This window comes from Drosophila subobscura, chromosome U (assembly GCF_008121235.1).
Source record: "Drosophila subobscura isolate 14011-0131.10 chromosome U, UCBerk_Dsub_1.0, whole genome shotgun sequence".
Taxonomy (NCBI): domain Eukaryota; kingdom Metazoa; phylum Arthropoda; class Insecta; order Diptera; family Drosophilidae; genus Drosophila; species Drosophila subobscura.
The window spans coordinates 10,367,483-10,381,682 of record NC_048534.1 but is presented as its reverse complement, the minus strand read 5'-3'; the positions used below and the strand labels follow the sequence as shown (position 1 = coordinate 10,381,682).

At 45.2% G+C, this 14,200-nt stretch overlaps 5 protein-coding genes across 6 annotated transcripts in view; 2 read left to right on the top strand and 3 right to left on the bottom strand.

The window, feature by feature from the left end:
• The window catches only part of LOC117902584 (trans-1,2-dihydrobenzene-1,2-diol dehydrogenase), a 21,784-nt gene extending 17,587 nt beyond the window's left edge, over positions 1–4,197 (top strand). Inside the window, exons 2-4 of the mRNA XM_034814082.1 lie at positions 2,764–3,201; positions 3,259–3,785; positions 3,841–4,197. Coding sequence (XP_034669973.1) covers positions 2,764–3,201; positions 3,259–3,785; positions 3,841–4,182 — 1,307 coding nt within the window. The 3' untranslated portion in view covers positions 4,183–4,197. The remainder of the gene's footprint in view (positions 1–2,763; positions 3,202–3,258; positions 3,786–3,840) is intronic.
• Positions 1–14,200, top strand: part of LOC117901177 (cytochrome b5-related protein-like) — a 17,417-nt gene extending 3,217 nt beyond the window's left edge. The window contains exons 2-5 of the mRNA XM_034811829.1: positions 8,773–8,776; positions 13,206–13,536; positions 13,596–13,618; positions 14,185–14,200. Coding sequence (XP_034667720.1) covers positions 13,213–13,536; positions 13,596–13,618; positions 14,185–14,200 — 363 coding nt within the window. The 5' untranslated portion in view covers positions 8,773–8,776; positions 13,206–13,212. The remainder of the gene's footprint in view (positions 1–8,772; positions 8,777–13,205; positions 13,537–13,595; positions 13,619–14,184) is intronic.
• LOC117902582 (UDP-glucuronosyltransferase 2B20) lies at positions 4,796–7,373 on the bottom strand. 2 transcript variants are annotated; one of them, XM_034814079.1, is made up of 3 exons: positions 7,252–7,373; positions 6,043–6,866; positions 4,922–5,840 (listed from the first exon to the last, which is right to left on the bottom strand). In XM_034814079.1, exons 2-3 carry the CDS (start codon positions 6,753–6,755, stop codon positions 4,922–4,924), a joined length of 1,632 nt encoding a protein of 543 aa, XP_034669970.1. In that variant the 5' UTR covers positions 6,756–6,866; positions 7,252–7,373. The 2 variants fall into 2 exon arrangements, with proteins under 2 accessions (XP_034669971.1, XP_034669970.1); XM_034814080.1 differs by lacking the exon at positions 7,252–7,373 and having other exon boundaries at positions 4,796–5,840; positions 6,043–6,755.
• On the bottom strand, positions 8,382–10,509 carry LOC117902581 (UDP-glucuronosyltransferase 2A1). The gene is made up of 2 exons (XM_034814078.1): positions 9,787–10,509; positions 8,382–9,727 (listed from the first exon to the last, which is right to left on the bottom strand). The coding sequence occupies exons 1-2, from the start codon at positions 10,482–10,484 to the stop codon at positions 8,782–8,784; spliced, it is 1,644 nt and encodes a 547-aa protein (XP_034669969.1). The 5' UTR covers positions 10,485–10,509; the 3' UTR covers positions 8,382–8,781.
• On the bottom strand, positions 11,109–12,772 carry LOC117902583 (UDP-glucuronosyltransferase 1-1). Its single transcript, XM_034814081.1, is given in 2 exon segments — positions 11,109–12,195; positions 12,197–12,772. Coding segments are annotated over 2 exon segments (1,587 nt in total). The 5' UTR covers positions 12,746–12,772; the 3' UTR covers positions 11,109–11,157.

Here is a 14,200-nt window from a genome sequence, read left to right as displayed (position 1 = left end):
TGGGTGCTGAATAACAAGTGCTCGAATTCAATCCACTTTCTTTTTCAACATTAAGCAAATTTATGTTTTAGTATTCTTTTGAGCAGTTAAGAGCCTTGAGGGGAATGAATAGATTGATTTAAAATACGTTTTATATTTTATCATAATTACCAATCAACCTCTCGAGCTTTAGAAAAATACAGCAAAAGATTTGGTCTAAATTTGAAGTCCCCCAATTATTAATTTCAATTTTCTGCTCAGTGTATTCAAAGACAAATTAAGGATGGAGCCTTGGCAAATCATTTTCATTCCCCTCCATTGGCAAAGCGAATTCAAACGAATTTCCTCAGTCAGAGTTGGTCACTTGGTTAGCCGCATTAACTTGTTTCTGCTTTGCAAGGCCATCGCCGAGTGTCTGAGGCACCCCCGCCAGTGGTTTGTGCGCCCCCCTTAATTAGCGCATGTGTTGCATGAGGCAGTGTTGCATGTTGCCAACTAGCTCGAAGCCTGCAACTTGCCACTAAGCAAACATTGTTGCTGTTGCCGTTGCCGTTGCTGGTGCTGAGACTGTGGCTGAGGCCCACTCAGCCGTGTAAATTGTATCAATAAATTTATTGATTTCAACTGTTGCTGCTGACTTGTTTAATATTTTGCGACGATTTATGTTGCAGGCATGCAAATTTTAGTATTTATTTGCTTTGTCGGTGCACGAAGGGGATGCCACTCGTACGCTGCCAAAGCCGCTCGCTCTGGCTTTAATGAACATGTTGTCTCCGGCCATGTCGTCGCTCTCTGTGGAAAGAGTCATCAAAAGCCGCACGCATGGCAAATTTGTGTGCTCCGGCTGTCATCTGTGGCCTGGCCTACTACAGCTTATACAGCTCCTACAGCTACTCCTGCTCTAGCTACAACTCCCAACTCCAGTTGGATTTCCAGCTCAGCTCGTGCTCGTGTCGTTTAATGACAGAAATTAGGCAACCTTTCACTGGTGCATAATTTCACCCACACGCACACACTCGCACTTGGTCCCCCATACATGGAGCCACTTCCGGCAACTGGCGAGAGTTTTTCGTATAGCCAAGATAATTCCAGGCGACCGACGACCGTTCGGGGTATGTTGTATTTGTGGAGATTTATGTAACGCGCACGATGATATCCGTACATCCTGTGAGCAAACAAGCATTACAGACCTTAAAATATTTTATTTACCATTTTAATCATATAAAGATCCAAGTAAATATCATCATTGAATAGCTAAGGTAGCAGATAAAACGCCTTCTGCATTGCCATTTCTCATCCAACTTTGTTCTCATTGTCTTGATTGATTCCGCTCCCTAGCTGCATGCCAATTAGATAACTTTCTACTTGCAAGCACATCTTCAAAACTAAATCTGAGTAATGGGTGTGTCTTTGGCATTCCTACCTGTCTTTGTGTTGAGTTGTTTTGGTGCGTCTGCACACACCCAAAGAACACTTTCGTTCATTGGCTAACCATAAATACGGCACTCAAACCCATTCGAATGACGACCGGGTCTCACACATATTTTTATTATTTTGCATTTGGGTTAGGGCAATTTCTACGGCCATCGACTTGCCACTGGCCAAAGCACCTGCCATGCATGCCAAATCAGGTGAAAAGCACTGTGGCGGCTGTCTTTGCTGTCGCCCCGGTGCATCGCTAATTAGATAAACAAATTTTCATGTGTATGTGTTGGGTTTTTGGTGTTGGGCTCTACGCTGCGCTGCCAACAGTCCACTTCGACGTACGTACGTACCCGTGGACATTGTTGCACGCACTCGAATTATTGAAAAGTGAAATAAGCTGCGAAAGGTGGCTGCTACTATAAGAAGAAATGCTGAATGTGTGATGCTCTTTCTATTGGATTTATGTGAATAGTTTTGAGGGTCTTAAAAGGGAGAAAGGTGAGAGAGAGAAACGTGAAAGGAAGAGAGACAGATGAAGAGATTCACATTTAATTATTTTGAAATAGGTAGGGAGATAAGTGAGAGAGAACATAAATTGAGTAGTACAAAAAGCAGAAGGTCTGTAAGTTGTTGGCTACATTTACTTTGTTTTGGTAATCAATAAAAGGTAACATTTGAATCCCTCTTGCAATTGAATACCCCACAACTCACTTGACTGTTTCTCACATTGACAAAGCACCAAGACAAGGCCCATCACCACATCAAAGCTAAGCTACCCCTCATGACACCTACAGTGCGAGTGCTCGTACAGTGATAAATATACAAACAGTCCGATGCTTAGTTTCTAAAAAAGAAAGTGAAATTCGAATGCGGACAGAACGCGGCGCAAAGTGCGAGGCCCAGGTAGCGCCTAACTTGGCCAGGACCAGGCCAAAAGCAACACCAACAAAAAACCAGACCCGATCTCCGATCCGATCCGATGCGATGCGATGCCATCCGATCCGTTGCGCTTCGCTGCGAGTTATCGCAAGTTTTTGATGCTAAACAAATATGACTAATTATGGAGGAACTGACGCACTAAACAGCGCCACATAATGCACCAGTCGTCTTGGTTTCGACGTAGATGGTCCCATCGAATCCCAACCCAGGCAGCAACAACACCGGGGACCGGTTGCCGAGACCCAAACAAACACCCGCAATTTCGCCAGTTCGTGGAAAAACGTTCGATTGTATGAATGAAATGCGTTTTACGCGACAAACAACAAAGTCGCAACCGAACTCAACTCCGACTCGTCGTAGTTTTCACTCTATAAGGTGACTAATCTCTGCCCGGACTGCCCGTCTCCTCTCCCCCCACAGATCTACTCTCCACCGTCCAGCGCTCGTCCAGACAACACGCCTCGGAAAGCCGGCACTGCCGAGGAGGAGAAGGCAGCCACCACATCATCATGTGCAGGCCACGCCCACGACTGTTGCACATCAATCGATTCGGCGGCGGCAATGATCGAAGTGCTGGCAACACAGGCAACAAAGGCAACTCCAGTGACAACTCCAAAAACCACTTGGAAGATTACAAATCGCAGCCGGACGAGGTCCGAACTCTGAGGTGGGGAATAGCGCCGGTCAGCCTCATGGCAGATGACTTTGCTGCCGCTTTGAGTGTCCTGCCGCCGCATCGCCACGAGATTGTCTCGTGTGCGGCAGCCTATCGTTCACATGCCCTAGCATTTGCGGACAAATATCAAGTGGGGAATGTGTACACCAGCTTTGAGGATCTAGCCAAGTGTCCCAGTGTGGGTGAGTATCTGTAGTACATTTTCTGTGTGTATAAAAATTCTACTTCCTTTGAGTCAGATGTTGTGTACATATCGCCGCTGAATCCGCTGCACTGTGAACTCTGCCACCTGATGCTAAACCACGACAAGCACGTGCTGTGCGAGAAACCAATTTGCATGAGCGAATCGAAGGCAGAGAATCTGCTGCAGAAAGCCCAGGCACGCGGTCTCTTCCTCATGGAGGGCATGTGGCCACGCTGTGTGCCCGCCTATCACTTTCTGCGCCACCAGATTATGCGCAATCGTTTGGGCGACATCCAGAATGTTCACTGCAGCCTCGGTCTGCCCGTGTCGCAGAGCAAGTTGGCCCTCTACGGGGGTGTGACGAGCGATTTCGGTGTGTATGGGCTGCAGCTGGCGCTGTGGGTGTACCGGGAAGTGCCAGAGAAGGTGCGGGCCACGGGGAAGCTCAACGAGGAGGGTATCGATGTGGTGGCCAATATCGAGCTGGCTTTTAGCCAAAATCGCTGGGCCAGCATCGAGGTGAGTGCCGAGGAGAAGCTGAGCAACAAGGCCATTATCCAGGGCAAGCAAGGCTGCATCAAGGTGTGTGCACAGACATTTCCTTGAAATTTGTTTATAGAACTCTTTCCTTCCTCAGATGACCAACTATTGGTGTCCAACGCGGCTCGTTACCGAGGACACGGACTACGAGTTCCCACTGCCTGGCGCTGGGGAGGTCACCACCCACTATCACAACCGCTTGGGCATGTGCTACGAGGCGGAGGAGGTGCGAAACTGCATCCTGAATGGCAGCACCCAAAGCGAACTGTTCAACCACAATGAGAGTCGACTTCTGGCCAACCTAATGGACAGCATACACGCTCAGCTGGGTGTGGGTCGGAGCTCGGAAGTTTATACCAAATTTCAGCTGGAGAACGATTTGAAAAATGCCACAGAGATTGAGGCCAATCGGGACAGCAGCGAAGCAGTAAATAAATAAATAAATTGTATTCTCAGTAAGAGCCGTTACACGACTCGTACATGAAATGATAAATACACTCTGCACTGGCGCCCTCTGTCGGAGTTCAGAGAAAGCTTTTGCAACTAGTTCAAATTTGTATGGCCGTATGACACTACACACACAGAGATAGCCTCGCGAGAATCTCATGCAATGCAGTGTGAACGGGAGCGTTTTAAATTTGCGTTAGTTTGAGCTTGTGGCAGCAGATATAATGTTACACATTTCAAATCCAATTAAGATAATCTGACTGGCTGTGCGTCGCTTTAGCATTAATAGTGTCACAGCACTTGAACTGATAGCCGGAGACGTGACGGGACACTGGTAACAAAATGATAAGGTAAATGCGAATACTTACGCTTACACTTTTACATTTCATTCATTCATTCACATACATTTTGTATGGGGTAACTTAAACTTTAACACCAATCTTTTCTGCAGGTAAATTCTTGATAAAGTGCGGTCCGTCGAGGGTATTTTTTAGGTATTATTTGTTCTCTTTTTATTTCGTAATGGAAAAGCTCGAAAAACTTTGTCATTCTTTCAGTTCTTATTCTTCTTTATTGTCCGAACAAATTATATATAAGACTCTTGAGTTTTTATTGTATTTTTTTTTTTTTTTTTGTTTATTCATTTTTACATTTTATTTGTCGTTTTTCGCTTTTAAATAAGTTTTTAAATCGATATAAAATAAAATTCTTAGCATTCTATCAGTGTTAAGTTATTGCTTTTTAACCTTCTTGTTCTGTGGCGCTTTCTTCGATTTTCCGGTACATTTTCTCCACAAAAACTTCCACACAACTTTGTTGATGAGGAAGATCAGATATAGTGCCAATGCCACGAGGGCATAAATATCCAGATTTTTGCTAGCGATAATGCCCATATGGACCAGAGGACTCTGCATGTGAGGAGCGCCATGGTGACGGATCACATACTCTGTCCAGTAGACAACCGATTCCTGGGGTGTCTGCGGACGATCGCGATACAATTTGGAGAATGTCTTCACCTTTTGGGCATACTTTGGGTTGTTGACAATATCATTGATGGCCTCCTTGAACTCCTTCACATCCAGGGAGGTGAGCTCCAAGCGCAGTCCATAGCCGTTCTCCACTATCTTGTCTGCATTTCCCGGCTGATCGGCAAAGACGGGCAGGGCCAGCATTGGCACTCCATGGTACTGGGCCTCGGCCATGCCACCCTTGCCCGCATGCGTGATGAAGAGCTTGAGCTTGGGATGGGCCAGGATATCATCCTGGGGCAGCCACTTCTTGTACAGTATGTTGGCAGACTTGCCGGGTGTGTTCTTGGGATCCTCCCACTTCCAGATCACATGCTGCTTCAGACTGGACAGAGTCTTGTAGATGGTCGACACCACTTCAGGCTGGAAATACTCGCCCTTGAGATTCGAGCCAAGACTGAACAGAATGGCTCCATTTTTGGCATTATCCATGAACTCCTTGATATCCTCTGGCAAAGGATCCGGCTTGCTCTTGACTTGAATGCCACCGATTTCGATAACGGCGGGCACATTCGGACGGACGGGACCCTCGCTGATGCCATGACTGTTGCAGAAGACCAGAGAGACGTTCTTCATGGCTGTCTCGAGGCTGGGCATGTTCTTGTCATCGCCCCAAAGGCGTCTGTAGCAGCAGAAAAGAAAAGAAAGAGTTTCAAATTAATAAATGATTATAGATAAGCTCTCTTTATGCACTATGAAACGGAACACATGTTCGGTTGTTCTGGTTCGATTATTTTTAAATGATTTTCGCTTTGGGTGGCAATATGATAAAGTTAAACTGATATGAGTGAATGGAAAAATACGGCTTTGACATTAAAACTCACTTATAGAATCCCTTGTATCTGAAGTCAAGAATTTTTCCTAGCACTCCGAAACCGGCAGTGCTGAAGAAATTCGCCACACGCTGCTGGAAGTTCATGGGCTTGCCTGCTGCAACGGATATTTGCATTTGGGGGACACTTGACAGCTCCGGATTTCCAATCAGTTCATTGACCATACTCAAGGGCGGTGCCATCCACGAAATAATCAATGGACAATTAAACTTGGCACCCAGCCCCACCTGATACGTATTGAAGAAGAAGCCCACAAAGAGCACATCAAACTTGTTGTCCTTGTTGTTGTAGAGATCCGTGAAACGCTTGTCCTCCAGGGTATCCACTTGTGTGTTTATTAGCAGGGAAAGCGAACTGAGAACCGATTTCATGGTAGTCCAAATGGAGGGCTTCTGCTTGACCATATCCACCATGCCACCGTGGATCGTCTTCTCATCCTCGTCACTCAATGGAATGACAATGTGCTTGATGCTCTTGTGGGTCACCTTCGGCGGCACCGATGACACCACTGTCACATTGTGTCCCTTCTCGGCAAGCGACTTCATGATGGACATGTGCACTATGAAATGCGATGGGCTGTGACTGGTGAACACGCCCAGAATATTGGATCCCTCGCTGCTCTGGGGCAGGGAGTGCAGGGCCAGCAGGGCGAGCAGCAGGCCGCCCAAGCTGCACCCCAACAAGGTGTTTCGATTTCCACTCATGGTTCGCTGATGTCCGCGTCTATACTGATCGGTTGCTATACTCTGGCTCGTATCTTATAGTTTGTCGGCAGAGGCGATAACACACTGATAAGATTTTTTTAGTCGTTTAATCTGAAAAAAATGCTGGTGTATTGATAAGTTGGCAACAAATGTTTCAAACAGAAGTAAAGTACTTCCTTGATTACTACTGAAGAAGTTTTGCCGACTATTTGAGGTCAGTCGGCCACTCTGACTAAATAACAATTTCGTCACAAAAACGCAAAAAAAACCATCACTCAAAAAAGATTTTTGCAATAATAACAAATGTTTTGAAATACCAAAGAGGTTAAGAAACTGCTCAATATTATACATTCATCACAGAACGGCACGTGCCGTTGGGTTAAAGAGCAAATATTCTTACAAGCAATGTCAATTTAGAGGTTAACTAGTGTTTCAGTAAATTGGCACTCAACTGATGACTTTAACAAAAAAAAACAATTATAGATATTCTAAATACCTCTTGGCTATATACAGAGACAGACACACAGCAACAAAACACTATTAAATACTAGACAACAAATTTGGAAAACAATACGCGTTCGGGCACGCGTTGTGCTGCGACTCACTGAGAATTTGAATCCGAATCCGAATCGAACCGCTGCGATCGCAAACGATCTGAGTGGGAGCGAAAGAGAGCCGATCGCTAGGGAGAGCGACATTTCTAAAAATAAATAGGGAGAGAGAGAGTGGGAGGCAACCTGTTAAGCTTGGAGGGGAAGTTCGTGTACGCCGTGTGACATAACTGTAAATGCTATAATGCAGGTCAGCAGCGGCTGGCACCTTGGGTGTACAGTGTACATACATATGTATGTATGTATAAACTTTATCAGTTGATAATAATATGTTAACGATAACGCTTAATGATAAGCGATTCGCATGGGTATCAGCATGACTGCTGGTTTCAAAGCTGTAATTATAGGTAAATTTAGGTAATACCCTCTGCAAGGATAAAACACTATCACCAGAAACACAGATAAGTTTTGTTAGCTATTTGAAATACAGTTGTGTAACGCACTGTACTTTGCAAGCAATCGTAAGTGTAAGCAATTAACTCGAAGGCTCCTTGATTGCACGGTGGCGCTCTCGCTGCCTCTCAGCACAAACAGAATACTTAAATGGTGAATGCTTTCTGTCCAGTCATGCTTTCCAGCAAAGCTTTTGCCGCTCTCATTGAGCCCTTGCTTTGTTATTGTTGATGGTGCATCACACACACTCGCGCTCTTTTGATCTACGCTGATCTTTATGCACTCTTGCTCTCTCTCGCTCTCGCTCTCTAAGCGTTTTTAATGGAGAAGCGTGTTCTGACATGCACACTTTCGTCGGGTATTCCAAACAATCAGCAAATGGCTGCGCTTGGATGAAACTGTTTGTGTTCCTATAACATACACACAATACATACATATGTATGTACATATGTATGTATGTATGTAATTATGTAAATTTTGAGCCACAATCGCGTAGGTTTTGTCTCTAAATTATGTTCGCTAACCTGTTTTTATATTTTAAATATATTTGTCTTAAACTATGCTCACATAAACATACACACGTCGAGCCCCTCAAATAAACGATCGGTCATTGGAAGTTATACATAAGTTCGAGTGATAAAAGAATTTTCCATTTACAATTTTAAACGTCCAGTCAAATTCTTTCATAGTAGTACAAAAATCTAGTAAAATTAAGTAAACGATTTGGCAGGGAATTGCCATAGTCGACTCTCTAATTAATCATTATCCAATGTTTTTTTAGGCACTTTATTTGAGCACTCTCCTGTTGAAATTATTATTCTACGAATATGATAAAAATACTGTGATTTGATGACTAAATTCGTTGGCCGCTGAACTTGGCACATGTGTACTCAGGTTACGTTTGTCAATTAATATTATTTCATTATAAATGATATGTATTACTTAGCTCTAGTAATTACTGACTCATTTTATGCAATAACTCTTTCACCTTTTGAACTAGAATTGCACCAGAGAGAGGTTGATTATAATATCTTATCTTTAAGTTTGTTTTTTGAGGCTTTTGTCCGATAAGAGTGGCCACGCAGAACTCTTAAAACTTTGCGAAATACAAATCGGAATAACATGCGTAGTATCAGCAGAGACACCAAAGCAAATACCAAAACTATTCCGTAGACATCCAGATTGTGGCGTGCGACGAAGTTCATGTGGAGCAGCGGACTCTGCAGGTGATAGGCGCCCTGGTGACGGAGTACATACTCAGTCCAGTAGACCACCGATTGGCGAGCAGTCAGCGGACGATCGCGATACAATGCTGAGAATCTGCCCACACTCTCCCGGTACGATGGATTCAGCAAGAGCTCCCGAATGGTCTTCTCCAAAATCTCTTCTGTGAGAGTAAGGATATCGAGATGGAGTCCAAAACCCGATTTCACCATCATTTCTGCATTTCCCGGCTGATCGGCGAATATTGGAAAAGCCAACATGGGTACTCCATGGTACTGGGCCTCGGCAATCCCACCCTTTCCCGCATGGGTGATGAAGAGTCGCGTCTTTGGATGCGCCAAGATGTCGTCTTGGGGTAGCCAATTACCAAAGTAAATATTTGAAGCATTTCCTGGTGTATTCTCCATGTCATCCCACTTCCATACCACACGCTGAGGCAGCTTGGAAAGCGCCTTGTACAAAAACTCTACGCTCTGAGGACGAATGCCAGTGAATTTGACATTGGTGCCAAGACTAAAGAAGATGGCTCCGTCTGTGGCGTTGTCGAGAAACTCAGCCAAGTCCTTAGGTAGAGGATCAGGCTTCTCCTTCACCTGTATCCCTCCAATTTCAATGGATTGCGGGACTGTGGGCCGAATGGGACCCTCGCTGGGTGCATGATAATTGTAGAACAGCAAGGAAATGCGTCGCTTCATGTCGTAGTATGAAGGAAAGTCCGGACCTGAATCCTTGCCAAAAGCTTGGCTGGCAAAAGACAAGAAAATTCATGATTGGATGCTGGGATTACCCATTTCCATACTCACTTGTAAAACTCCTGCATCTTGTGGCTCATTAAAACATTTATAGTACTCAGGAAAGAGTGTGTGATGAAGTTGACGCAACGCAAGCGAAAGCCCATGGAGAGTTTCCCTGGTTCGAGGGCCACATTCAGACTGGGCACAAATGACGGATCATCAATATTTGCCACCTGCGAATCCATCGAAGGCATGGGCACTCCCACCCACGTCATGATCACCGGACAGCGAAGTTTAGCCGCAAAGCCCAGTTGGAAATCGTTGAGCATCAGACCCAAAATCACCAGATCGTACTTGGTCTGGGGATTCTCGTAGATGGCCTTTATTTTGGGATGCAGCGTCCACTCGTATTGTCCATTCAGCACGGGACTGGGCCGCAGAAATAAATTAGTCATAAAGCTCCACATAGATTCCTTCTCGCTGGACACTCGTGCCATATATTCCTTGGTGATGCTCTGCTGTTCGGGCGAGGGTGCTGCCACAATCACCGTGACGTTTTCGTGTGGCTCAAACTTGGGCGCCATCTGGGTCAACACAGTGACGTTGTGACCCCGATCTGCCAGAGTCTTCACCACAGCCAAGTGCACGATCACATGGGAGGGACTGTAACTGCTGAATACTCCTAGGATATTGGCACCCTCAATGGTGGAGGTTTCTATGCCCAGCAGAAGAACCACTAGCAAACAAATCGGAAGATATTTTCCCATTTTACGTAAGCAGACTCCTGCTCATTCCCGCTACACTCTTGACTGAGAGCTCGTACTCTCCAGCGTACGAGTTTTTATAGATTTCCTCTCGAAGAAAACTGGAAGACAGTTAAAATATTTGCCATTGATATGACTGGAAAACGTTTTTCGCTGCGCCGCAATGACTGGGCAACCAATTGAGTTGTTTATAAAAATTCCAGTCTGGCTGGAAAATACCAATCAAACTTATCAGCAACGATAGGGCCACCGGCAACCGATCGCTTGTCTGGCGAGGCAGCAATGTTTAAATGCTTTTTAACAATGAAACGGCAAATGTTTGCCGACAACAAACGCTCCAAAAAAAATAATCTACTTGCTGTTGTGATTTTAGAACAAGATTATGCCTATCAGGTATTCAGATATGAGCTAATAGCAATGACCACTGACTCGGAAACAAGTGTTTGTTGCCTGGCAGTTGAATCACCACTGAAAAAAACATGTGTCCCAAATAAATATAGACCCAATAGATAAAGCAAATATTATTAGCTAACCATCGAATGTAACAAAGTCCAAAAATAATAGAAAAAGTCAAGAGGCATAATTTTAACATTTAAACTTTATTTGAAAACAAAAATAAAGCTATAGATGAGGTCTTTCTGTTGTTACATTACTTAATTATTTATAGTACTTTTATTCAGTGCTTCTTCTGTTTATTTGCAGTCTTTGGGTTACTCTTCGACTTGCCCATCAGTTTCTTCCAGGCAAAACGCAACGTCAACTGAGTCAGGAAAACAAGGATGGCCAGAACCGATATCAGCAGAGCATACAGATCCAGATTATGGAGCTCCACGAAGCTCATATGAACGGACGGGCTCTGCAGGTGAGGCGCACCTCTATGCCGGAGAACGTACTCAGTCCAGTAGACAACCGTTTGTCTGGCGGTCATTGGACGGTCCCGGTACAGCGAAGTGAACGAGCTGATGGTCTTCCTGTATTTATCATTCTCCAGAACCTCCTTGAGGGCTGCCGTGAGGCTTTCCTCAGTGATGCTCTGCAGATCGAGGGCTAGACCATAGCCGGAGTTTTGCATCAGATCGGCATTGCCCAGTTGATCGCCAAAGATGGGCAGGGCCACCATGGGAACACCATGATACTGCGCCTCGGTGATGCCGCCCTTGCCGGCATGGGTGATGAAAAGCTTCGTGTTGGGGTGTGCGAGGATATCGTCCTGTGGCAGCCACTTCTTGTACAGTATGTTTGAGGCATTGCCGGGAGTATTTTCCAGGTCCTCCCACTTCCAAATCACATTACGTTTGATGCCCGACAAGGCTTTGTAGATCACCTGCACCACTTCAGGTTTCACGGCCGTGCTCTTTACGTTCGAGCCCAGAGAGAGGAGAATGGCTCCATCCTTAGACTTATCCAGGAACTGTTGAATATCCTTGGGCAGTGGATCCGGCGTGTCCTTAACCTGAATGCCTCCAATTTCAACGATGGCAGGCACCAGGGGCCTGATGGGACCCTCGCTGATCAGATGGCAATTGACAAACGCCAGGGAGATATTTTTCCTCATCTCGCTCAGGCTGCGAAGACCCTTCTCCTCGCCAAAGTTGTCCCTAAAGTGACGTGACACTCGGATATCCAGCACAGTGGCCATGTACCTGATGAACAGATACTTGGCCAGGTTCTCGGCTCTCTTAACCAGGCCCATGGGATGCGTTGCAAATGTGGCCATGGTTGGGCACATATGCCACCTCTGTGGGATTGCCAGTGAAGTCGTCTATGATGGGTATGGGCGCATTCATCCAGTCAATGATGACGGGCACATTCAGCTTGGCAGCCACACCCAACTGGAAATCGTTGATGAAATATCCCATTATCATCAGGTCGAACTTCGTTTCGTAGATGCGCTGGAATCGAGGATCCGAGAGCAGATCTGCCTGCGCGTCGATCATCACAGTCATGCCGTTCATCAGGCGATTCAGAGTGCTCAGCACGGAGTTCTTCTGGCCCGCCATTGTGGCCAGCTGGTCCTCCAGTACTCGCTCCTGCTCCTCCTTCACCGGCACCACTATCAGGTGGATATTCTTGTGCATGACTTTGGGCTGCTGCATGGCCACCACGGTGACATTGTGACCCGCCTCGGCTAGCGCCTTGGCCACCGACATGTGCACTATCAAATGCGACGGACTGTGACTGCTGAATAGTCCCAAAATATTGGCTCCGCGAGCGGACACCGCCAGCGTTACTAGCAATACAAATACGGAGCGTACAGCTAACATTTTGTCACTTGGTCAACGTTTAATCGAATACTGTGGGCAACGAGGCACACGACAAGCTTTTTATGTGCCAGACCGCAGAGAACATAAGCAGTAACATGACTCAGTATAGACTCTCTTCGACTGATATTCGATTCTCTTATCTACCTACGTGCCCAACGCACAGTTTTCTATCTTCAACTACTTCAATCGAACTACAAACTTATGAAATGGATTTCATGTTCCTTTCGGCAATGAACTCAACTTTGAGCCTTTTATTAGTATGGGAATTGGGATGTACATTTGATTTCATAGAATTTTAAATGCAGTATAAGTAATTCACGTCCAGTTTCAGAGAGTTTAAAGATCTGGTTTTGTAGTCGACAATTTTTATTATACCCGGTACTCGAGGAGTAAAGGTTTGCAACTTTTAATTCTATTAGCAGACGAAAAGAAAACTGAAACTTTGGTTTATGCACTTTAGCTGGCTGATGGGAAAACATTTGGATGATGGGGCCGAAAGTCTCTGGCGCATTAACGATAAGCTGTACGACTTGAGCGACTTTGCCAAGCGGCATCCGGGTGGGGCATACTGGATCGAGTGCACCCGCGGCACCGACATCACCGAGCCCTTCGAGTCGCATCACATTGAGGACCGAGCCCGACACATGCTCAGCAAATTTGAAGTGCGAGAGGCAACTCAACCGAGGAACTACAAGTTTACTCTCGATCAGAATGGTTTCTACATGACCCTAAAGCGGAGAGTGAGAGAGAAACTTCGGAAGATTAATTACAGTCCCACCAAGAAGACAGATGTGGGTTGCTTTCTCCTAAAGTTTTGTAGATCTAAAATGTATTTGTATTGCTTTTTCAGCTTTACCATTCGGGCATCCTTCTGTGCGCCTTCTGCCGTTCCTCTGCCTCTGCCGTGCCTTAGCAAAAGCCAAAGAAACGTGTTGGCGTGAGAAGTGTTGTAGATGTAGATGACAGACATGTAGAGAAAAAATGTAAAATTTGATAAAAACCGCTAAGGTACAGAAGTAGTACTGAGTACCGGGTATAAACGTAGTGACGCGTAAGAAGCGTCTCACACGTCCCTTCTCGTTCTACATTTTCTACAAGTATTAAATCAATTTATGGTCATGCCTTCCCAGCTGCTCTGTCAAAGTGACTCCGCAGATATGTATATATGTACATATGTATGTATGTGTAAATGTTTATGTTTAATAGACCATGTCTCCATTGAAAGATGTCCAAGTTGTATGGCTGTATGAACTCTTTCCCAAAATAAATAATTTATGCAAAATGATTGACCAGACATAAACAAAAGTAACGATAACACAACGAATACTACGGTACATAAATAAACCAGATAGTGAGCTTTCATTATATTTGTGTATAAACATACTGACAAAGCAGAATCAAAATGGTACTGTACTCAATTAATCTCCTCTTCGCTTCAGCGATAACAACAGCTAA